Below are 25,181 nucleotides of genomic sequence, written 5' to 3'. Positions count from 1 at the left end.
ACATAAGAATTGATTCTCTATCTGACCTAATTTTGGTTACATTCCTCTCCGTCTGTCTTCTTCCTAAAAGCTTTCCCTCAGTGGCCTGCCATGACTTTACATTTCTTATCTCTTGGCTTTTCATGTTTGTTTTTTCCTCCTACTTTCCTTGTTAATTCCTCACTTCATTCTGTTCCTCTCCTCTCACCCAATCCCACCTTCCATTTCTCCATACATCCGTTACCTTGTCCATCTGCTCTGTAACAGTCAGTATTTTTACTCTCCATACTCAATGAGTGTGTATTACGTGTATGTATATCTGTGAGAGTAACAATGATATAAATCAAACCATATCGTTATTGAAGTATATTTCCCTCATCACAACACGTCATCTTGGTGTTGTTGTTAGTGTGATCTCTGACCTCTAACCTCTGGCCTCTTTCTCTAGGTGGACTTCCCCACGTCGTCGTTTGAGGTACTCTTCAGTACCCCCCCTCCTGCAGAGTTCAGTCCCCAGTATGACTTCTCCAGACTGGACCAGCACAGCCAGAGACAACTACAGGACGTTCTGCACAAGAAGTCACTCTTCTGGTGAGACTATTATTCTGTCTGGCGGTCCGTCTAGCCGTCTGTGTCTGTCTGGCTGTCTGGCTGGCTGGCTGTCTGGCTGGCCGTCTGTCCGTCAGTCTCACTCTTTCTCTATCACGCTACCTTTCTACTCCCTCTCCATGGGATGACAGAACAGCCCTGTCAGACTAACATACATTCATTCATTCACTACATCATTATAACGTCACTGTTACACTGCATTAGAGTAGTGAGAGTTGTTATGTACTGTATATGCCTGTGCTAGTGTGCAAACCCAGCAGTGTAGCGTTCAGCTGTATAAGTTATTAAAGAGTGTTAATGGGTTCGTAGTGGAGAGAACAGGAAGAGAGACAGGAGATATAAGGGCAGTGTGGTGCTCTGGGGATGGTATTGGGAGGGGTGGAGAGGAGAGGGGGATTGGTGAAAGAGAGGAGTGGGTTTTAGTTGATGATGTCATAGCAGCAGCTGGTGGCGAATCCGCCCCAGATTATATTATACCCCTATCCTCTATCATCTCCCCATCCCCCTCTCCTCTCCTCTTTTGTCCCCTGTATGTGTGTGTGTGGTGTATGGTGTGTGTGTGTGTGTGTGTGTGTTGAGCTATTGTGTGGGTGGGTGTTTTTGGTTTTACTATCCTTGTGGGTACCAGAAGTCCTCACAAGGATAGTAAAACAAGGAAAATCCAGACAAGTGGGGACATTTCGCCAGTCCCCACAAAGAAAAAGGCTATTTTAGGGTTACAATTAGAGTTAGGAGTTAAGTTTAAGTTAGGGGTTTGGGGTTAAGGTTAGGGTTACTGTGTGGGTTTAGGGTTAGGAGTTAGGAAATAGGATTTTGAATGGGAATCAATTGTTTGGTCCCCATAGTGTAGTGTTTAGTCCATTAGTCGTTGTCATAGTTTATGATCTTTCTCGTGTATTGTGAGAGAGAAACACAGTTCTGTTTATATCTTGGACCAGAGTGTGTTTTGATGTTTACTTCCAAGCAGGATTCTGTAAATGAGGCTTTGGAGCATGCCTTTGAAAGCTAGAAGGAAGGGGAATGTGCTGTGTGTGTTTTTTAATGTTTGTTCAATGTATACTTTGAGCCTTTCCCCCACTCTCTTGACCTGTAAATAACCAGGAATGTCTCAATGTCAACCTATGAGGCTTTTGACTAGAATGTGCACGAGGGCTGGGCGATATGGCCAAAATATAATATCACGGTATTTTTTAAATTTATGATGGTATTTAATGTTTTTGAATAATAAAAGTTCAACATTTGCTTTATGAGTGGTGCGTGACCCTAGGGTGGCAACACATAAATATTAAGTGATGTTGATGGGTCTTTCTCCATTCTGATTGTTTTATACTGTTCAATTAAACTTCAACCAACATTTTCTGCATTTTCATCAATATCTGCATTTCCTGCACTAATTTAAGATCATATCCACACTGCCACATAGGGCTGCGCGATATGGGCAAAAAGTCTAGGACTTATTATTTTACCAGATGTTGCAGTTTAGCCACAACTTGCTTAGAAAAGACAAACTAACTGTTTGCAGATGTAAGAAACACAAACTAATAATGTAATTATAGAACGCTTGTGGATTTACATTAATAAGAAGCAAAGTGGAAACAGCATCGTTGTCATCAATATTGCTGCATTGACCATGCAGACTGAACGCAAGTGTCTCGTGGTCAATCAACAACAAATGCGCTCCTTGAGTGACAGGGGGCGGGACTAGGGCTGTGTGGAAAGCATCATTTAGAGCAGGGGTGTCAAACGTCCGGCCCGCGGGCCGGATCAGGCCCGCAAACGGGTTTAATCCGGCCCGCGAGATGATAAAAAAATAAAAATAATAATAATAATAAAAATTTATAATAATTTTGTAAAGTATAAAAATGCGCTGCAATTTTTCAAGAAAATAAACTGCTGTTCCAATTGCGTCCACTGGATGGCGCAATAGCAATTGTGTTAAGCAAGCAAACTGTTTATACCGGGGCAGAGCAAGTAGGTCAAGCAAAGCACTTTGTTTTGCCCGCGATATTTATTACGGCTTCTACTTTTAACATTATGTGCTTTGGCACCCTCATTGCCCCAATATGTCTCTGTCAAAAAAGAGAAAAGTGGACGCAGAGTGTTCCAAGAAAAATGGTCATCCTATTTATGCTGAAAGAATATTACCTTCGTCGCCACTATGTGAGTCTTCATGCCGACAAATATGACAACTTTCAAGGACAGCGGAGATGAGAGAAGGTGAATGTACTGTTGGCGGGTCTGAAGAAACAGCAGTCTGTGTTTACTCACAGCCGAGACATCAGTGAAAGCAGTGAAAGCTAGCTACCTCATTGCTAATGAAATCGCAGTGGCTTCAAAACCATTTAGTGAGGGTGAATTTGTAAAAACATGCATGATGAAGGCAGCGGAGATTGTGTGCCCTGAAAAGCGCCAGGCTTTTGCAAATATCAGCCTGACAAGAAACACAGTTGCAGACAGGATTTCCGATCTTTCAGTGGATTTGGACAGCCGGTTGAAGCAAAAAGTAAAGTCATTTATTGCGTTTTCGGTTGCAATTGATGAAAGCACGGACATTACAGATGTTGCACAACTGGCCATTTTCATCCGCGGAGTTGATGACACATTGACCGTCACCGAGGAGTTCGTGGAGTTGGTGCCGATGACAGATACAACGACAGCAGCTGATATTTTTACCGCACTCGTCGGGCGCGCTGGACAGGGTCGGAGTGGACTGGTCCCGCGCTGTCAGCCTGGCTACAGATGGTGCGCCCTCAATGATCGGGAAAAAAGCAGGCGTTGTGACAAAGTTCAGAGAGAAAGTGCAATCTGCAAATGGAGGACGTGATTTTTTGACTTTTCACTGTATTTTGCACCAGGAGGCTTTGTGTTGCAAGTCATTAAAGATGGATAACGTCATGAAGGTGGTCATCCAAACTGTTAATTTCATCCGATCCAGAAGCCTGAATCACCGTCAGTTTGACAGCCTTCTCAGAGAGAAAGACCACATCTATGGCCTGCCATACCACACTGAGGTAAGATGGTTAAGCCGAGGTGCTGTGCTGAGGCGTTTCTTTGATTTACGAGAAGAAATTGAACAGTTCATGGAAGAAAAGGGCAAACCAGTGTTAGAATTTCATTCTGCAGAATGGATGCAGGACCTTGCATTTATGGTGGATGTTACAGAGCACCTGAATAACTTGAACAAACAGCTGCAAGGGCGCAACAAAGTTGTCACGCAGTATTATGACAGCATACGTTCTTTCAAGTTGAAGCTGTCATTGTGGGAGACGCAACTTGCCGGTGGTGATGCAGCTCACTTCCCTGTCTGAAAAATGTGTGCGCGACCCAACATGTGGCAGACATGAAGCGGTTCAAAGATAAAATAACGGGACTGTTACGGGAGTTTGAGCAACGCTTTCAGATTTATGTTTATATGTTTTTATGTTGATGTGCTATTGTTTTTAATTGATTTTATTTTATTTGTATATTTAACCTATTCTTGACTCTGTGGTTCTTGCACTTGTTTGGGGAACAGTATTTCATTATTTTTATCTACATTTCTGCCTGAGAAATGACACCCTGATATAGTTCTGTGATCTGTGATATACTTCTGTGAATCACTGAGGCATTGTGTGTTTGTGTGTTCTTTGTCCTCAGAACTTTCAAATAACTTGAGGTGTTTTATGATTAATAGTGATGTTGTGCTTTTGGACACTGTCCTCAGGCTCCAGCTTTATGTTTATATGTTTTTATGTTGATGTGCTATTGTTTTTAATTTATTTTATTTGTATATTTAACCTATTCTTGACTCTGTGGTTCTTGCACTTGTTTGGGGAACAGGATTTCATTATTTTTATCTACATTTCTGCCTGAGAAATGACACCCTGATATAGTTCTGTGATCTGTGAAACAGTTCTGTTAATCACTGAGGCATTGTGTGTTTGTGTGTTCTTTTTCTTTAGAATTTTCAAATAAACTTGACGTGTTTTATGATTAATAGTGATGTTGTGCTTGTACTATTTTGGACACACTGTCCTCAGGCTCCAGCTTTATGTTGTATGTTGATCGTATTAAAACAAAGAAAACAATCTGAAGTTGTCGTTTTTAAGTTATATATACCATGATTTTTCCGGTCCGGCCCACTTGGGAATAGATTTTCCTCCATGTATCACATTTAACGGCGTATCACATTTAACAAATGAAACATTCAAATACCGTTATAGAAGGCAAAGTAAAAACCCAAACTGGTCTGTGCATCAATACCGGTATAGAGTAAAATATGGTATATCGCCCAGCCCTAATGTGCACACATTCAAATCTTCAACAAATGATGATTAATGGTCAGGATCAATTTAATATTACATGAAAAACACTAGATTTATCAGTGTTGATGAATAATGATTTAAAGCCAATTCTCTTAAGGCACAGTCTTTCCACACAACTGTACAGGCTTCAGTGCCATCCAATATCAGGCTCCATGCAGGAAGTAGATCAGCTGAGCTCATCCAATAGCAACAACTGTTGTCCAGCTGGATCATCCAATCCCAACAATGACACAGTATATTCAGCCAATGGAAACAACCGTACCAAGGAGAACCCTTCCAATAGTAACAAAAATTATTTTCCCAGCCCTCTGCTCTGCTAGAGCGGATAGAGAACAAAAACCTGTGTCTGTTGATTTAGGCAGCGATTCAAACATACACATATGAACCTGTGTGTGATGAGTATGAATGTACTGTTTATTCTCCCTTCTCCCAGTCACTCTCTCTCTATTTTTCTTCCTCATTATCTGTCTCGCCTTTACTCCCTCTTTCTCCGTCTGTCTCTCCCTCTCCCTTACACACCATTTCCAAAAATTGTCTTATTTTTTTTTAAATCTTTGCCTGTTTCAAATTTAACGATTGTTCTTTATTTGCGTAACCACGTTAGAGTGAGTATTGCCAAAGCAAGGAGAAACAGAGCAATGTTATCGTGACAGAACAAAGAGAGCATTGATACGTGTTGGCCACATTTATACCATGGCTATCTATCTCTTAATCTCTCGTGGACATATGAAACGACGAGAATCTGTCAAGGCCCACGTAGAATGTGATTACGAGCAGCAGTAGTTCCTGCTTTTTTGGTTTTCGTAGTTGATAATTTGGACGAATCAGGATTTTTAGAAGGCGGTGCTTAAATTGGTGCGGTGATTTTCAAGGCCGTGTGCGGATGATAAACGCTTTCCACAGCCACAAAGTCAAAATAGGTTGTATCGTAAAAATTCATGAAAACTCAAACTTTGGCCTTGATAAACACGGGTGAAATTAGCTGAACTGAGGGGTTTGGCCGATAGTTTCCGTTTTACGTGAGAGGAAACTTGGCTTCCTTTCTTCGCACAAAGGTATTCACAATTGTTAACGGCATTCCACCAGAAGTAAAACAGGAAATTACAAACTTTCACGAGATAGATAGTTTTACTTCTGGGTAAGCAAGATTATCTCTTTATTACAGTGGAGAGAGGCCATCTAATGCTTCTGAGAGTAACACCAAAAAATACAGTATTTCCCCCTTTTCTTTTCCAAAGGGATGGGGTTCTAAGTATGCATTATTTCACTCTCTTTCCCCGTCTCCACCGTTTACTCTCTTTACCCCTCCCTTCTATCCATAACACCCTCTCTTTGCCCCACTCTCAAGCAAAATATGAATGTCATTTAATAAGGTAGCTTATATTTATCCTCTCTCTCTCTCCCCTCCCTCTGTCCAGGTTGACTCCAGAGGACAAGCGTCTGTTGTGGGAGAAGCGTTCATTCTGCCAGTCAGAGAGTGGTGCCCTGCCCCTGGTGCTAGCTAGTGCCCCCTGCTGGGAGTGGGCATGTCTGTCAGACATCTATGCCCTACTCCGCCAGTGGGCATGTCTCAACCACCACGACGCACTGGGCCTGCTGCATGCCTCGTAAGTGGACTGTGTGTGCGTGTGGTTACCAGGCAATGGTTTCTGGGGCAACACTCGCCAGGGAAACAGTCACCGGGCAACTGTCGCCAGAAGACCTGTGGTCACCATTCAACCTTGTCATGATGTGTTAGGACTGGAGGTGTTAGTGTGGACCACAGCCATGCTGGCAGTTTGGGGTCATGGTCAGAGATGGGAGTGGACCTGACAGGCTTAGAATCCTGTTCTGAAACATAAATACCATGAGTTCACCTCAGCAGGGCAACATGCATGGCATCACATGCATCAACCGCTTTGAAGAATGACAGTTCAATGATTAATGAGGTCCAAGCATTTGTTTGATCTCTCAAATATTTCTTTATTTTGGATTGAAACAATGTAGTAATTGAATACGAAATGTATTTAATGTGTATTAGGTTCCCTGATCAGGAGCTGAGGCATACTGCAGTACAGTGGATGGACTCCATCTCTGACCCTGAGCTGCTGGACTTCCTACCACAGCTGGTGCAGGTAACACCGTACCAATGCCTTATGAGCGCACCTTACCAATTCATTATGAATACCATACAAACACCTTATTAGAGGGCTATGTGGAGCAACTAACCAACTCTCTTAATCTGTGTCCCCCTCTGGCTCGCAGGCTCTTAAATATGAGTGTTACCTGGACAGTCCGTTGGTGCGTTTCCTGCTACGGAGAGCCATAGGGGACATGCGCATTGCACACTATCTCTTCTGGTGAGACTTACACACATCAGCTCATGCATGAAGACGCACTCAGCCTTCCTTTTGTCTTCACACACAACCTGATGTAGGCTCACATAGATACACACAGACACACACCGCCTCTTATTTCAACATAGACATGAGTCAATTCATCACTCACATTCGCTCACAGAAACACCCATTAACAAAGTAAAGCACTGCATTCCATACATGACAATGCTGTAATGTAGGACAATGTCATTGATGCATTGTCTTCACTAGGGCAAACATGTTCACATGTCTCCACCTGCTGGACAGATTGGGAAATGCCAAAACAAACTCACTGGATGATGCATAAGAATTTATTCTTAAAAATGAGTTAACACAATTACATCAGGGCCCATATTCATAAGAAGTAGGAGTGCTGATCTAGGATCAGGTCCCCCCTCTTAATCATTATGATTTGAAAGGCTAAACTGATGCTAGAGGAGCACTCGGAGATGCTTCATGAATACGGGCCCTGAACACAAAGTACACATGTTTTAAATAGTGGACCACATGAACAATAGTCAGATATTGTTGTGAAACCTCTCTCCTCCCCCTTCTTCCCTCCTCTCCTCCCCCTTCCCTCTCTTTCCCAGGTTGTTGAAGGACACCCTGCAGGACAGTCAGTTCAGTGGGAGGTACCAGCACCTGTTAGCAGGCCTGCTGTGCTGTGTGGGTAGGGGTCTCAGAGAGGAGTTTGACAGACAGTGCTGGCTGGTCACCATCCTGGCTAAAGTAGCCCAACGTGTCCGGGACACCTCTCCCTCCAGCAGACAGGCTATCCTTCGAGAGGGCCTAGAGGAGGTCAAGCAGTTCTTCTCAGGCAGTAGCAGCTGCCGTCTCCCCCTCAACCCTGGCATGCTGGTCAAAGCCATCAACATACAGGTACGTGTTTGTGTTAGTGTGAGTGTGTGTGTGTGTGTTTGCTCCTGTGTGTGTGTGTGATCTCTAATCCTCTCTCTCCTCTCCTGTCTGCAGTTGTGTTCCTACTTCAACTCCAACGCCGTGCCCCTCAAATTGTCCTTCCAGAACCTGGACCCTCGGGGAGACAACATCAATGTCATCTTCAAGGTAAACATTTCAAACTCCACTGAATCAGAGAGCCACTTAAGACTGCTGAGATGCAGCCCCTGTTGTGCACATTTACATTTACTGAATCAACAAACCACTTAAATGTACCTTTCTGAACCCGTGTTGACCTTCGACCTCTGTGACCGCTGTGTCTTGTGCCCTCTGACCGCTGCTCTCAAGTCAGGTGACGACCTGCGCCAGGACATGCTGACCCTGCAGATCATCCGCATCATGAACAAGATCTGGATCCAGGAGGGGCTGGACATGAGGATGGTGATCTTCAGATGCTTTTCTACGGGAAGAGGCAGAGGTAAGGAGGAAGCGAGAGTGAGAGAGTGAGAGAGTGAGAGAGAGAAGGTGGGAGAGAGGTTCCTGATTTGATTAATTTAATGGCGTGGGTTAGGTCTGCTCTATACCAAATTAGCATACCCCCTGAGTCTTTTCCCTGTTTTACTTCTGGTAGTTTGGTGGATGGGACTACCAGCTCTCTGTAACCTAGAGGGCAACCAGTGGGTCCATCTCCTCTTTACCATGTTTCTTGTAGGATGACAATGTCTGTAGGATGACAATGTGTGTATTTCTGATTTATTTGGTGAAGTCCAGGTTCCTGCTCTTTAGGGCAAAGGCAGATGACCTCAGGCCTTGGATATTCCAGGATGAGCTAGTGAAGGCTTTGTGTTCCATAAAGTGTCCAATGTTTTTATTTGTGTGGTTTAGCCTCAGACCAGTAAGTGTGAGCAGAGCCTACTGAGCATCTGATACATTCCATTGGCTTGGGCTAGTGTAAGAGTGGGGGTTGGGCCTGTTTGCCTGCTCACAGCCTGGGCGTATGTGTGACTTTCATGTTGAGGCCCTCTTTGCGGGATGTCCTTTAGGGTCCTGGCGAAGGTGGGCACTGCTGCCTCGTATAGGTGGACCTGGTCATAAAGGCTGTTCAAGTCCAGGGTGGAGTAGTGGGCCAGGTATACATTTGGTTTTGAGGCATGGCCATGGGAAATACTTCCGTTTACCCACTGTATGGTAGCATGGTGGAAGTATTTTCGTGGTAGCAGGGTGGAGATAACCACTTGTGCGTTGGGGAAAGTAGAATAAACTTTTTCAATCACTGCCTTGAGTGCTGTGGCCTCCCTTTCCTGCTGTGCTCTCAGGTCATTTTTGCCTGTGTGTATTATTATGTGGCTGATTGACCTGAGTTGGTGCTCAGAAAAAGATCTATGGCGTGCTGGGTGTTTGGACACCAGAGTTTAGACACCGTGTGTTTGGGAAAAGGTTTATTTTCTTGTATATATTTCCCGTTTGAGTCCATAAGGAGTACAATCTGTGGCTTGTGTGTGTCCTCTGTGGGTGTGGGGGGGTTGTCAGGAGGGCTGACAGGGGGTTGCTAGGAGGGGGTAGGGTCCCCTGGGCTTGGGGTTCTTCATTTATCTGTCCTACTGTGATGTCGAGGCTATTGTCAAGGTCTGGGGTGGACTGTTCTGCTGTGGTGTCTGCTGGCTTTTCAGCAGGGGTGGCCAGCTCTCTCATGGGTTGTTCTCTATCACACCTCATCTTTCTAACCTTCTCCTCTATTGCTCACATCTTCTCCTGTCGCTGGGCCTCCTCCTTCCGCTCCTGCTCTTTCTCCTGTTGAAGTTGTCTCGCCACAGTCCAGAGTGAAGAAATGTCTCTACCCCTCCACCTCTCCGGGTCTGGTTGAGGGGGTGTTGTTGTGCTGGACTGTTGTCTGGGTCTGTGCTGACTGGAGTGTGTTCACCTGCTGTTCCAGCTCCTCCAGCTGGGTGAATGTATTCTTAATTTCAGTGAGGGAGTAGTACTCTGTGTTGGGGAGGTTGACTTTTCGCTTGGGGTTGCTCGTCTGTGGGGTTGTTTTAAGGAAGAGGTCTGGACTGACTTGCTCGGAGTGGGGGAGTCTTTCTCAAGAGAGAGCTTCTCCTGCTGCGCTCCCTCTTTGATTCCGTGGAAGTCCAGCTGAAACTGTTTGGGGTTGCCCTGTACAAATACTGTTCCAGACTTGTACAGGTTGACATTGGTTGACTCAGTCCTCGTTGTCTAGTATCCTGAGTTTCCACCCATCGCTAACACCCCCTCTTGACAGAGGGGTAGCACTGTGCTTTGCCAGAGGATGGTCTGTGTGGAAGATGAAGTTGCTTACATTCCCATTTTTGTAGCAGTCATTAAAAAGTGTCTGGATTGTCCATGATGAGCTTCTTTTTGTACTCTTTGTGTCCCACATTTTTTACATCCAATGGGTACTGTATTGTGATGACCTCTGCACAGGTGGAAGCCATGGAGCAACGGGCCTCAAAGCCCTCTGTATTTGGGTGGGGGAGGCTGTGAAACTCTTCTGCCATTGTTGTGCTCAAGGGCTTTGACACCTCTCACTTCACACCTCAGTGCTAATTGAAATTGCAGCCGGATCTGTTCTGTCCTAGCAAGCTTGGTAGCCTTAACTTAGCATTCAGTCCTTATAAAGTAAAATAGATTATTGTAATACATTTTTCTTTTGGCTTTAAAAGAAGCTTCAGACTAAACATTATTTTCAGGTTTCTGTTGTTCTTCTTTTGCTGGTCGTTAGTTTGCCAGAGCATTTGCTGTATATCTTTGGTAGTAAGAATCCTTCCAGGTAATTTTGTCCAAAATCAGGTTGTAGGTTTGGAGTTTTGATTTGGAGTGAAGGTTATGTTGTGGAGGGTAGTATCCTATATATGTTATTCTGAAAAAATCCAAGTTTATCCAACTCTAAATCTACAGTGAGGGAAAAAAAGTATTTGATCCCCTGCTGATTTTGTACGTTTGCACACTGACAAAGAAATGATTAGTCTATAATTTTTATGGTAGGTTTATTTGAACAGTGAGAGACCGAATAACAACAACAAAATCCAGAAAATTGCAATGATCATGAGAACGGTGAGGAATCAGCCCAGAACTACACAGGAGGATCTTGTCAATGATCTCAAGGCAGCTGGGACCATAGTCACCAAGAAAACAATTGGTAACACACTACGCCGTGAAGGACTGAAATCCTGCAGGGAAACATTACACTCACAAAAGTTGTAAAAGAGTATAGACATTTCAAATGTTCTATTATTGGCTGTGTACAGTGTTGTAATGTGCAAGTAGTTGAAGTATGAAAGGGGAAATAAATAAACAGATAAATATAGGTTGTATTTACAATGTTTTTACTCCTCTGGTTGCCCTTTTCTCATGGCAACGGGCCACAAATCTTACTGATGTGACTGCACACTGCGGTAGTTTATCAATGTTTGATTTGTTTTCAAATTATTTGTGGGTGTGTGTGATCTGTGGGAAATACACTATATAGAAGAGTATGTGGACACCCCTTCAAATTAGTGGATATGGCTATTTCAGCCACACCCATTGCTGACAGGTGTATAAAATTGAGCACACAGCCATGCAATCTCCATAGACAAACATTGGCAGTAGAATGGTTTTACTGAAGAGCTCAGTGACTTTCAACATGGCAACGTCATAGGATGCCACCTTTCCAACAAGTCAGTTCGTCAAATTTAGTTCCAGTGAAGGGAAATCTTAACGCTATAGCATACAATGACATTTTAGGCGATTCTGTGCATCCAACTTTGTGGCAACAGTTTTGGGAAGGCCCTTTCCTGTTTCAGCATGACAACGCCCCCATGCACAAAGCGAGGTCTGTACAGAAATAATTTGTTGATCGGTGTGGAAGAACTTGACTGGCCTGCACAGAGCCTTGACCTCAACCCCATTGAACACCTTTAGGATGAATTGGAAAGCCGACTGTGAGCCAGGATTAATCGGCCAACATCAGTGCCCGACCTCACTAATGTTCTTGTGGCTGAATGGAAGCAAGTCCCTGCAGTAATGTTCCAACATCTAGTGGAAAGCCTTCCCAGAAGAGTGGAGGGGAAACCAACTCCATATTAATGCCCATGATTTTGGAATGAGATGTTTGACGAGCAGGTGTCCACATACTTTTGGTCATGTAGTCTCTCTCTCACTGACTCACACTCACAGGTATGGTGGAGATGATTCCCCAGGCTGAGACTCTGAGGAAGATCCAGGGGGAACATGGAGTGACTGGTTCCTTTAAGGACCGCCCCCTTGCTGACTGGCTACAGAAACACAACCCCACAGAGGATGAGTATGAGAAGGTACAGTCAGACACATGTGCACACATGCACAAACTATCACTCACTCACTCAAGCGCCCGCTCTCTCAACCTCACACAAACACTCTCTCATTGTACACACTGTGACCTGTAACCTCTGACCCTGTGCTGTGTCATGCTAGGCTGTGGAGAACTTCATCTACTCGTGCGCAGGCTGCTGCGTGGCCACCTACATCCTGGGTATCTGTGACCGCCACAACGACAACATCATGCTGAAGACCAGCGGTCACATGTTCCACATCGACTTTGGCAAGTTTTTGGGACATGCCCAGATGTTTGGCAACATCAAACGGTGAGCTCGGGAGGCAGAGAGGGCGCTGGAAAATATATGCCCAACTTCAATTTCAAATCTAGCCGTAGTCGATATTGCTAGGACAGAGGAACGCAACTTTTACCACTGTGTCTTTGTTTTTTGCTTAGTGTTTTTCTGATTGGCAGACAGACACAGATGGTTCTGTTCCTATTGGTAGAGACCGATGGCCCTGTGTTCTGATTGGTATTTATCTGTGTGTGTTTGTGATTGGCAGGGACCGTGCTCCGTTTGTGTTCACCTCTGACATGGCCTATGTCATCAACGGCGGAGACAAACCTTCCAGTCGTTTCCATGACTTTGTGGACCTGTGCTGTGAAGCCTACAACCTCATCCGCAAACACGCACAACTTTTTCTCAACCTACTAGGACTGGTACGTATACATACACACACGTGTGCGTGCACGAACGCACACATGCACACACACTGATGTCTCCCTATGTGTCCTGTGTAGATGTTGTCGTGTGGCATCCCTGAGCTGTCAGACCTGGATGATCTGAAGTATGTCTACGACGCCCTGAGACCTCACGAGTCTGAGGCTGATGCCACCATGTACTTCACCAGGTACACACCATCACACACACACACACAGACACAAACTGTATATTCTATATAGACTTACAGTATAATCCGTATAGTCATAGAGTATGTTGTCTCTCTCGCTCTCGCTCTCTCTCTCTCTGTGTCTGTCTCTCGCTCTCTCTCTCTGTCTGTCTCTCGCTCTCTCTCTCTCTCTCTGTCTGTCTCTCGCTCTCTCTCTCTCTGTGTCTCTCTCTGTGTCTCTCTCTGTCTCTCTCTCTCTCTCTCTCTCTCTCTCTCTCTCTCTCTCTCTCTCTCTCTCTCTGTGTCTCTCTCTCTCTCTCTCTCTCTCTCTCTCTTGTGTCTCTCTCTCTCTCTCTCTCTCTCTCTCTCGTGTCTCTCTCTCTCTCTCTCTCTCTCTCTCTCTCTCTCTCTCTCTCTCTCTGTCTCTCTCTCTCTCTCTCTCTCTCTCTCTCTCTCTCTCTCTCTCTCTCTCTCTCTCTCTCTCTCTCTCTCTCTCTCTCTCTCTCTCTCTCTCTCTCTCTCTCTCTCTCTCTCTTTTTCTCTCTCTCTGTCCCTCTCTAGGTTGATAGAGTCCAGTCTGGGCAGTGTTGCAACTAAGTTGAACTTCTTCATCCATAACTTGGCCCAGATGAAGTTTGCCTCATCCGAGGAGCATCCTGTCCTCTCCTTTGCCCCTCGGGTTTACACCCTCAAGACTGACGGACTCATCCTCAACCTCTTTGTCTGCCGACACATACGAACTTACAGCTCAAGCAAAGGATACGTAAGTCTACAGTCATACACACCTACAGTCCTAGTAAATTACACCTATGTAAATCTACAGTTACATGTACACATAGGCCCAGCAAGGGATATGTCCACTATACTACATACGCACATACAGGCCCAGCAAATTATACAAGAATTCCTAAGTCTACAGTCATATGTTATACTACGTATACACATACAGCCCCAGAAAATTAGTGCTATGTAAGTCTACAGTTACCCACACACATATGCACCTACACTTTAGTATAAGCCCAGCAACAAATACAAAAGACAAACCGTCTCTCCCTAACCCTAGCCCACAGCCTCCGTAAAGGATACATCATGTAAGGGTAGAGTCATGTAAGATCAAGTATATAGTGTGTCTCTCCCCAGGCATTTGTGGTGAAAGTTGAGCGAGAGGGCCAGCAGGGGTCAGTGTTGGTCCAGAGGAGCTTTGAGGAGTTCTATGAATTACACAGTAAACTACGCCTCATCTTCCCCTCATCCAAACTACCCAGGTAACACACGCACGCACACACACTGATCATGTACAGATCATCACCCTTCTCTTGAAACAACAACAGTAACTAAAACTAGTAATAGAGGAATAGTAATATTAGTGATAATAATTGGAGTCTAAATAACTGTAGGAAGTGATGTCACTGGTATCTATCTGTAACTATCCACCTCATTCTCGAACACTTTTAAAACACGGAAGCCAAACGCAGCAACTATGGATACAACTTACTCCGCGCTCGTGCATTATCATAATTCATATGCGCACCACTAGAAATCCCTGCATTAGCATGTTTCTGTTAGCTTAGACAGTATATTACTGTCTTGCTAATGTGTTTGGACCTTGTAAACTGCCGTGAAAACCCCCATAATTGAGCCAAATGGTTTCCCAATCAGGCAGGCTAGATACAGTTATTTTGAAATGAACATGCATTAAAAATGGCAGGCTTTTGAGCGGTTATTCAAATGACAGGCTATTCACTGCAGTTTACAGCCTAGACTAGAGTTTTTTACTCACTTGAAAACAATAATAAAATTCTTCATGACATTGTTGTTGTAGCCTAGGTAGGATACATTTCTTGTCCCTAAAAAACTGAAACAATAGGGTAGGTTTTCCAGCCTGTCTGTCTTCATTGTTCTGCGCAATTACGCACCTGGCCTTTTTCGCTGCCACAGGTATTCCTTTTCATTATTGTGAAGTCCCAGGATAAGCCAGACTACAAAAGCTTGTTGGACACCTATTTCGCCTTCTTTTCTTTAGCCTACTAATAGCCTATTGGAGGAGCGACGCATGCTTGCTCTTGCTTGCTGAATGTAAAATAGGCTACAGCATTAAGAACAGGGAGTTGTAAAGGAGAAGCCCATATTTTACTATAGTAGGCCTATCTTAACACCGGGCTACATCCTGACAAAATATATCATATGAGTGGCCTGCTAATGTACCTTTCTAAACCTTCTATACTGTCGACAATAGACCCAAACTGATCCAAATAGTTGCATGATCAGGCCTAGGCTGTTGGCCTATGCAGTTATTTCAGCATGTGCGGTTATTCAAATTAGCCTACATCACTTCAGTTTACGGCCTATGGACAATAATTGTGTATTCACTTGATAACAATAATAAATTCCTCATTGCACTGTTGTTGTAGCCCAGGTATAATAATTGTATTGTCTAAAAACATAGGCCTAGGCCTAATCAATAGTGGATCTTTGCATGCCTGGGGACCACAGAGCACAGCCTGAAGGAACGCGCTACAGAGCTGCCATTTCATAATCTGTCAACTTATTTGTCTTGCACTTTGACAGGTAAATATTTAGCCTATAGCCCTAATATTTAGCTAATAATTAGCCTAATATCTAGCTAATATTTAGCTTCTTACTTCGGCTACACATCACTAGACTCTCTTCCAGCTGTTTCCGTGCACAACAGGCTATTGGCTATGCAATCCTCTCCACAATAGGCCATTCCTCTTATTGTGAAGTCCCAGGAAAAGCTATAGGCTACAAAAGATACAGTAGGACATTTTATTTTCATCATTTTTTATACTACGCCTAATAGCCTATTCGGGGGAAGAAGGAGGCTTGCTCTTGCTAATTGCTGAATGTAAAACAGGCCTACAGCATAGAAAATGAATGTCTGGGAAAGTTTAGGAGAGAGTGCATTGGTGTGATAACTTTTGGATGGTTATGATAACATTGTTGCACTGATGCATTGCAAATAGTGGCACAGGACGTACAGAGATGAGCACAGGGAAAAATAAGAACCAAAGGAATTTACAACCATTAGAAAAATTGAAATCACTTCGAACCACTTGAGCAATGAGGCAATGACATGCTGTAAAAGATACAGGCTAAACAACGTTTGTTGTTGAATTGCTACATTTGAATACACTACTGTTAAAAAGTTTGGGTTCACTTAGAAATGTCCTTGTTTTCAAAAGAAAAGCAATTTTTTTTTGTCCATTTTAAAATAACAGCACATTTATCAGAAATACAGTGTAGACATTCTTAATGTTGTAAATGGCTATTGTAGCTGGAAACGGCTGATTAAAAAATAATAATAATAATAATGGAATATCTACATAGGCGTACAGAGGGCCATTATCAGCAACCATCAGTCCTGTGTTCCAATGGCAAGTTGTGTTTGCTAATCCAAGTTTATCATTTTAAAAGGCTAATTGATCATTAGAAAACTATTTTGCAATTATGTTAGCACAGCTGAAAACTGTTGTGCTGATTTAAAGAAGCAATAAAACTGCCCTTCTTGAGACTAGTTGAGTATCTGGAGCATCAGCAATTGTGGGTTTGATTACAGGCTCAAAATGGCCAGAAACAAATAACTTTCTTCTGAAACTCGTCAGTCTATTCTTGTTCAGAGAAATGAAGGCTATTCCATGCGAGAAATTGCCAAGAAACTGAAGATCTCGTACAACGCTGTGTACTACTCGCTTCACAGAACAGCGCAAACTGGATCTAACCAGAATAGAAAGAAGAGTGGGAGGCCAAGGTGCACAACTGAGCAAGAGGACAAATACATTAGTGTCTAGTTTGAGAAACAGACGCCTCACAGGTCCTCAACTGGCAGCTTCGTTAAATAGTACCCGCAAAACACCAGTCTCAACGTCAACAGTGAAGAGGCGACTCCGGGATGCTGACCTTCTAGGCAGTTGCAAAGAAAAAGCCATATCTCAGACTGGCCAATAAAAAGAAAATATTAAGATGGGCAAAAGAACACAGACACTGGACAGAGGAAGATTGGAAAAAAGTTTTATGGACAGACGAATCGAAGTTTGAGGTGTTCGGATCACAAAGAAGAACATTTGTGAGACGCAGACCAAATGAGAAGATGTTGGAGGAGTGCTTGATGCCATCTGTCAAGCATGGTGGAGGCAATGTGATGGTCTGGGGGTGCTTTGGTGGTGGTAAAGTGGGAGATTTGTACAGGGTAAAAGGGATCTTGAAGAAGGAAGGCTTTCACTCCATTTTGCAACGCCATGCCATACCCTGTGGACGGCGCTTGATTGGAGCCAATTTCCTCCTACAACAGGACAATGACCCAAAGCACAGCTCCAAACTATGCAATAACTATTTAGGGAAGAAGCAGTCAGCTGGTATTCTGTCTATAATGGAGTGGCCAGCATAGTCACCGGATCTGAACCCTATTGAACTGTTGTGGGAGCAGCTGGACCGTATGGTACGTAAGAAGTGCCCATCAAGCCAATCCAACTTGTGGGAGGTGCTTCAGGAAGCATGGGATGTAATCTCTTCAGATTACCTCAAAAAATTGACAACTAGAATGCCAAAGGTCTGCAAGGCTGTAATTGCTGCAAATGGAGGATTCTTTGACGAAAGCAAAGTTTGAAGGACACAATTATTATTTCAATTAAAAATCATGATTTCTAACCTTGTCAATGACTACATTTCCTATTAATTTAGCTATATTTCCTATTCAAACTCATTTCATGTATGTTTTCATTGAAAACAAGGACATTTCTAAGTGACCCCAAACTTTTGAACAGTAGTGTACATATTTTTCATTAGGCCTACATGTACATTGAAGTATTATTTGCTGTTGTCACTATGACAATGAACACACCCTGAAAGCACTGAATGGTCTGAACCAGTATCTGTGTGTAGAGACCTCATGAATGGTCTTGTGTTATCACCTTATTATAGGCAGTGTGCAGTGGGATGTGTTGATAATTTGATTGACAGGTGTAGTACAGTAGAACGATAAACTATAAATGTTCCTCTTGTGTGGATGCTCACCAACGTTTTATAGTTATGTAGCCTATAGTTTATCATTATAATTATCATTATAGTTATTGGCTTGGTGGATGGCCCGGGCCTTAACTCTGACACAATACAACTAACGTTATTATCACAACAGAACTAGCCTACTAGTAGGTCTAGCTAACGTTAGCGAACTTGAATGAAATAAATATAAAATTACACTTATACTCTATAAATTGACTTTCAAATAATTTCCTCTGGCAAGTTTGCCACCGGCGCTGCAGTAGGGAAGTAAAGCGGAAGTGGAATCCATCACTTCCGTTGTTTGGCTGTGCCCATAGCAACGATCGAAAATGAGGTGGATATTAACTATCTGTAACTGTAAAGTGAAATCATGACAATGTCCTTTGATGCCCCTCCCAGTTTCCCCAGCCGGTTTTTGATTGGGCGGTCTCGAGGAGAGGCGATGGCTGATAGGAGGAAAGACGAGCTCAATGGATATGTCTGGCATCTGGTGCACGCTGCGCCCGAGGTCGCCCAGGTAACCAGTCAACTCTGACCTTTGGGTTCAGGCACTCAGTGACCCCTGTTGTGTGTCTGCCACTCTATTTAAATATCTATTTAAAGCACTGTGTTACCACTACATTCACTAGACCAGGGGTTCTCAAACCTCTCCTTGGGACTCCCAGACATGATTACCTTACCTGATTTACCTAGTCAGGTGTTGACTCCGTTCAATCAGGTGTGCTAACTCTGGAATAGATCAAATACATGGAATGACTTGGTGTCCCAGAGTAAAGGTTTGAGAACCACTGCACTAGACTGACCATGAATGTCATCCTAATGCTGTATTAACAGTTCATTTATAATGTAAATTACTATATGAAACTGCTGTTAGTGTACTACTTATATAACTGTCAGTTATTTATGTGCATGGACACACGCTCATTAAAGTGGAGGCAGAATGATCTGTGTGGAGTCAGTCTGTATGTGTCTGTGGTTTCAGTATGACTGGAGAGTTTCTTAGAATTCAGCCCCTCCCTTTTAGAAGAAGCCACACATCAGTGTTACAGCCTTAGACACACACACACACACACAATCTGTCAGGGTGGGTACTGTAGTCCCATTCCAGAACTGTACAATCTGTCAGGGTGGGTACTGTAGTCCCATTCCAGAACTGTACAATCTGTCAGGGTGGGTACTGTAGTCCCATTCCAGAACTGTACTACTGCCTCTGATTGCTGACAAACTTCCCTCCACACACACGGCTCCACTTCCACATCAAACTAAAACACAAGCTAGAACTGCTAGCGCTCCCATTTATTTTCTTCAGTTTGGAAATGGCGCCCACAGTGTTGGTGTGAGTTGATGTTCCACCTAGGAATTAATTAGGTGGAACATCTGTCATATTGTTGTTTTCTGTCATTAACTGAATGTACCCTTCCTCCTCCTCCTCTCTTCCCATCTCTCTCTTTGTCTCTCTTTATCTCTCTCTATCTCTGTTTCTGTCTTTCTGTCTCTCTCTTTCTGTCTCTCTTTATCTCTCTAAGTGTGACCTCATCTACACTTTCTTCCATCCACTGCAAAGAGACGAGAAACCTGGAACAGTGGTGAACACACTGCAGAGCAAACCTGCAGGTACACACCCACACACTCAGTGTGTGATTCATCAGGTGACTCACTGAGAGGAGATGGTTATCGATTGGAACCATTATTTGAATGACATGTAATGCACAGCATGTAGGCACAGGGTTAAGTTTATCACTTACTAAAACAAACTCACACCCACCCACACACACACACAGCAGAGTCCAGTGTATCGAGCCCGTGACACACACTCTGTGTCCTTGGTGACCGGAATAGGAGCCTATGTGATAAAGTAACCAATCACAGACATTTTACATTTACATTTTAGTCATTTAGCAACGTTTATGAGTTAGGGGTTACAGGTTAATGGAACTCCAGATTTCAATCTGGCTGATTGGCTCTCTAATGAAGATGGATCTACAGCACATACAGTACATAGGTATACAGTCACCTATCTCAGTAGATCCAGCCCTCCCTCCTCCCTGGGCCGTCACACACACAAACACAATACATGTACACACACCTCCTGCCACTATAAACACACACACATACACTCATACTGTATAGCCTTATTAAAATCCTACATTGAGCTTTAAACTCATTCTGCTATAATCACATGCGCCGTCTCTGTTTGTCTCTCTCCCCCACCTGCAGAGATCTGTTGGGCTCCGGTCTCAGGCAAAGTGGTAGGAGAGGTCAAGCTCTCCATCTCCTACAAGAGTGACAAGCTCTTCATCATGGTCATGCACATACGAGGCCTGGTGAGTGTGCATGTGCATGCATTGTGTGTGTGCGTGCGCGTGTATGTTCAGCATGCTGATTGAGAATATAATGCTGTTGAAGATTTCTACTGTAGACTGTTATTGAGGATATACTGACTATCCTTCCCCCTCTGTCTTTCCTAGCAACCCTTGCAGGAAGGGACAGACCCTGACCCCTATGTCAAGCTGTACCTCCTCCCAGACCCCCAGAAAACCAGCAAGAGGAAGACCAAGGCCGCGCGCCGCACCTGTAACCCCACCTACAATGAGATGGTGAGACCTAGTTGATGTGTGACTGTGTATGTAACTTTGTGTATCTCTTCTGTCCCTGTAGTTGGTGTATAACTCTGTATGTCTCATCTCTCTCCCTGTAGTTGGTGTATAACTCTGTATGTCCCTTCTCTCTCCCTGTAGTTGGTGTATAACTCTGTATGTCCCTTCTCTCTCCCTGTAGTTGGTATATGACCGTATCCCTTGTGGAGACCTACAGCAGAGGGTGATCCACCTGCGGGTACTGGGGGATGGTGCATTCTGGGAAAACACCCTGCTGGGCGAGGTCTTCATCCCCCTGAAGTCCCTGACACCCGGACAGTGCTGGGCAGACTGGCACCAACTGGGCACGCCCAGCACCGACTCCACACACTGAGAGAGCGAGAGGAGGAGGGTGAGAGCGAGAGGGCGAGAAATGACTAATCAGGTTGTGCGTGCACACAAGTGTGTGTGTGTGTGTGTGTGTGTATGTGTGTGTGTGCGTAGGTGTGTTCAGTTGTGAGAGTTGGGCTGGTTTATTCCCCCCAGTGGGGGTGTGTGTTGACCCCTATCATGCCCAGGTTGGAGGTGTTTGTGTGTGTCCTACCTAGGTTGGAGGTGTGTTTGTGTGTGTCTGTAGACTCACCAACAGTCATCGTCACTGGACACTGTATCCATGGGACTGTACTATATGGACCTATTGTTAGCCAGGCTGACCTCTGACCACCATAAAAAGGGATTAACTACGGACCATGTGACCAGAAGGGGGAAGATGACCAGTCTGTATCTCTGGTGACTCTGACTACCAGAATACCTTTCTCTGGTAACAACATGGCCTCCCAAGACCAGGTCACAGAGGACCATGGGAGGAAGCAGAAGGCATTGTTACTCAGTGAAAATGTGGAGAATCTCAATTGCATACTCCTCTTGTCCTCTCTCCTCATCTCCTTCTCTAAACCCATTGGATGAGAAAGCCAGAAGTCCCGCCCCTCTGACCTTCTCCTCCAATGGGTTTTGAGAAGGAGGCGAGGAAAGAGGAGAGAGGACGCGAGGTGTATGCAATCGAGATTCTCCCATGGACCACATCTTTCCCTTTTATCTAGGGTCAACGGAGAGCCGTCCTCTTACCAGCTGATGAAAAAGACTTTGAAACAGGGGAAGTCCCCTTGGAAGTCATGTCTTTTTAAAAGAAAACCTTAAGTTATTTCTTTTTCAAATGTTATCCTTCTGTTAATGCAGCTCCATTTTGAGCTCTGTTTGGTTGTGTATATTATTTATGTAGATTGTGATATGTGAATTATGTTGGGTCAGTCTTTCTGATTTGAGAGAGGGCATGAATGCTTTTGTACTATTGTGGTGTAGAGATGTACAGTACCCACTGGACCTGCCTATGGTATGGGTCTACCCTAACACATTATGGTATGGGTCTACCCTAACACATTATGGTATGGGTCTACCCTAACACATTATGGTATGGGTCTACCCTAACACATTATGGTATGGGTCTACCCTAACACATTATGGTATGGGTCTACCCTAACACATAATGGTATGGGTCTACCCTAACACATTATGGTATGGGTCTACCCTAACACATAATGGTATGGGTCTACCCTAACACATAATGGTATGGGTCTACCCTAACACATTATGGTATGGGTCTACCCTAACACATTATGGTATGGGTCTACCCTAACACATTATGGTATGGGTCTACCCTAACACATTATGGTATGGGTCTACCCTAACACATTATGGTATGGGTCTACCCTAACACATTAAAGACTCTTTAGTCCACTCAGCCAGTGGCTGTAGCTACTCTACTGTAGAACTTGTAGGACTGTGTGTTTGTGTCTCCCATTGTTGAGTAGCTGTTGTTATCCCAAGTTGTACCTAAGCTTCATTTGGCCATTTGATGATCGCTATTTGCATTTCAAATGTCTTATTGGGCGAAACCTCATCTGAATCACTTGTTTCCATTTTTGGCTTTTATCAATGCCTTCACAAATATTTTTTGCATTAGTGCTTCTACACAACACATACGTGGATGTTGGGAAAATCTAACTGTTTGCTAGGGCCAGAGATGCACTGTGTATATCACAAAGAAAATGCTATTTCAAACACAAAACTGAAACACCATTCAACTGCATCCAGTGGACATATTGCACATGGATTTATTTCTCATGCATTTTTAACTTGCATTGGACTTTCATGTCGTTTCAAACTACAAAGGGATCCTGCCTATGTATTATCCAGTACTGTAGCTTTAATAGAAAACACAACGGCACACTGACAGGATAAGTGCAAAACAAGGATTGTGTGTGATTTCATGCATACCTGAAAAAACCTCAACTACATGTACCTACAGTAGCATTGCTCTACACATTTGTGTCTTGCCTTTGGGAAATTTTGGGGTGTGCACCGCAGTCTTTTTTGGCAGTGATTTCTCACTCTCATTTTCTTCTGTAAGAGAATTACACACTGGACCTGTTTCGCTCTGGCAGACAGACACTGTGACCTCTCACAATGCAAATAGTCAATTTTCATTGGAATAAACTGCTTATGGGCAGTGTACTATATCCACACAGAATCAATATGTCTTCATTCACTGGTGAGAGGGAAAGATCAAGGTTAACTCATGAATCAGGGCTAGGAGTTTTGACCTGACCAGGAAATGACCTGACCATGAAAGATTGCCAATAACTAGGACCAGGTTTATTCCTGGTCCAAGTCACTTGGTCTGGGAAAAAACAACTCCTGGTCATATATGGTTAAGCTGTGAAGGAAGTTTCTCAAATAGGGCAGTTATTGGTAAGAAATAACATCTTGGTGTCTGATGTTTTCAGATCACAATACAATTACAGACAGGCTAATACAGGTTAAGGCTGGCTTTCATAGGTGCTGAAATGTAACACGTATTGGTTTGGACCAATATGTTATGTGTGTCAGTTGTACCACTTTGGGGGAAAGGAGGCTTCCTCCTTGTCTCCTTCCCTTTCTGGTCTTGATAATGTAGCTAAGAGGAGAGTCTTAAAGCTCTGGATCTCTATACAGTATATTACTCTGGGTAAAAGGGATATGATCAAAAATACTGCTCTTGCCTCATGTTTAAATACAGACCAGTGATTATGAATGGATGGAGACTGGGACAGGGGTTCATTTGAAGGCATTGGGACTCCCAAACCTAGCCCCAAGCCCCTAGCTGCTATGTGTAGATCTGAAAGGATATGAAGTAATATGATGATCATTTCACCTAGTCTACCAGAAGGTACCTGTCTAGATCTTTTAGAGCTACAGTACCAGTCAAAAGTTTGGACACACCTACTCATTCAAGGTTCTTGCTTTCTTTTTACTATGTTCTACATTGTAGAATAATAGTGAAGACGTCAACTATGAAATAACACGTATGGAATCATGTAGTATCCAACAAAGTGTTAAACAAATCAAAATATATTTTAGATTTTAGATTCTTCAAATAGCCACCCTTTGCCTTGATGACAGCTTTGCACATACTTGGCATTCTCTCAACCAGCTTCATGAGGAATGCTTTTCCAACAGTCTTGAAGGAGTTCCCACATATGCTGAGCATTTGTTGGCTGCTTTTCCTTCACTCTGCGGTCCAACTCATCCCAAACCATCTCAATTGTGTTGAGGTCAGGTGATTGTGGAGGCCAGGTCATCTGATGCAGGACTCCATCACTCTCCTTGGTCAAATAGCCCTTACACAGCCTGGAGGTGTGTTTTGGGTCAATGTCCTGTTGAAAAACAAATGATAGTCCCACTAAGCGCAAACCAGATGGGATGGTGTATCGCTGCAGAATGCTGTGGTAGCCATGCTGGTTAAGTGTGTCTTGAATTCTAAATAAATCACAGACAGTGTCACCAGCAAAGCACCATCACACCACCTCCTCCATGCTTCACGGTGGGAACCACACATGCGGAGATCATCCGTTCACCTACTCTGCGTCTCACAAAGACACGGCGGTTGGAACCAAAAATCTCAAATTTGGACTCATCAGACCAAAGGACAGATTTCCACCCGTCTAATGTCCATTGCTCGTGTTTCTTGGCACAAGCAAGTCACTTCTTATTATCTGTGTCTTTTAGTAGTGGTTTCTTTGCAGCAATTTGACCATGAAGGCCTGATTCACGCAGTCTCCTCTGAACAGTTGATGTTGAGATGTGTCTGTTACTTGAACTCTGTGAAGCATTTATTTGTGCTGCAATCTGAGGTGCAGTTAACTCTTAACTTATCC

General features: G+C 43.8%; 1 protein-coding gene across 2 annotated transcripts in view; it reads left to right on the top strand.

Annotated features, from left to right (window-relative positions):
• The window catches only part of LOC121578144 (phosphatidylinositol 4-phosphate 3-kinase C2 domain-containing subunit beta-like), a 64,705-nt gene extending 42,802 nt beyond the window's left edge, over positions 1–21,903 (top strand). The window contains exons 15-32 of one of the 2 annotated variants that reach the window (XM_041892277.2): positions 428–570; positions 6,311–6,499; positions 6,913–7,006; positions 7,137–7,231; positions 7,840–8,128; positions 8,222–8,314; positions 8,495–8,624; positions 12,326–12,462; positions 12,602–12,771; positions 13,007–13,163; positions 13,245–13,354; positions 13,895–14,096; positions 14,474–14,598; positions 18,752–18,869; positions 19,879–19,966; positions 20,570–20,676; positions 20,821–20,949; positions 21,131–21,903. In XM_041892277.2, the coding sequence (XP_041748211.1) occupies positions 428–570; positions 6,311–6,499; positions 6,913–7,006; positions 7,137–7,231; positions 7,840–8,128; positions 8,222–8,314; positions 8,495–8,624; positions 12,326–12,462; positions 12,602–12,771; positions 13,007–13,163; positions 13,245–13,354; positions 13,895–14,096; positions 14,474–14,598; positions 18,752–18,869; positions 19,879–19,966; positions 20,570–20,676; positions 20,821–20,949; positions 21,131–21,322 (2,568 nt within the window). In that variant the 3' untranslated portion in view covers positions 21,323–21,903. Of the gene's footprint in view, positions 1–427; positions 571–6,310; positions 6,500–6,912; positions 7,007–7,136; positions 7,232–7,839; positions 8,129–8,221; positions 8,315–8,494; positions 8,625–12,325; positions 12,463–12,601; positions 12,772–13,006; positions 13,164–13,244; positions 13,355–13,894; positions 14,097–14,473; positions 14,599–18,751; positions 18,870–19,878; positions 20,002–20,569; positions 20,677–20,820; positions 20,950–21,130 lie in introns of those variants that run through there. The other variant, XR_006002738.2, reaches the window with a different exon arrangement.
• The last annotated feature ends 3,278 nt before the right edge of the window (positions 21,904–25,181 follow it).

Source organism: Coregonus clupeaformis, chromosome 12, assembly GCF_020615455.1.
Source record: "Coregonus clupeaformis isolate EN_2021a chromosome 12, ASM2061545v1, whole genome shotgun sequence".
In the NCBI taxonomy this organism is placed as follows: Eukaryota; Metazoa; Chordata; class Actinopteri; order Salmoniformes; family Salmonidae; genus Coregonus; species Coregonus clupeaformis.
The sequence above is the reverse complement of the archived record's forward strand: the minus strand, read 5'-3'. Positions and strand labels throughout refer to the sequence as shown.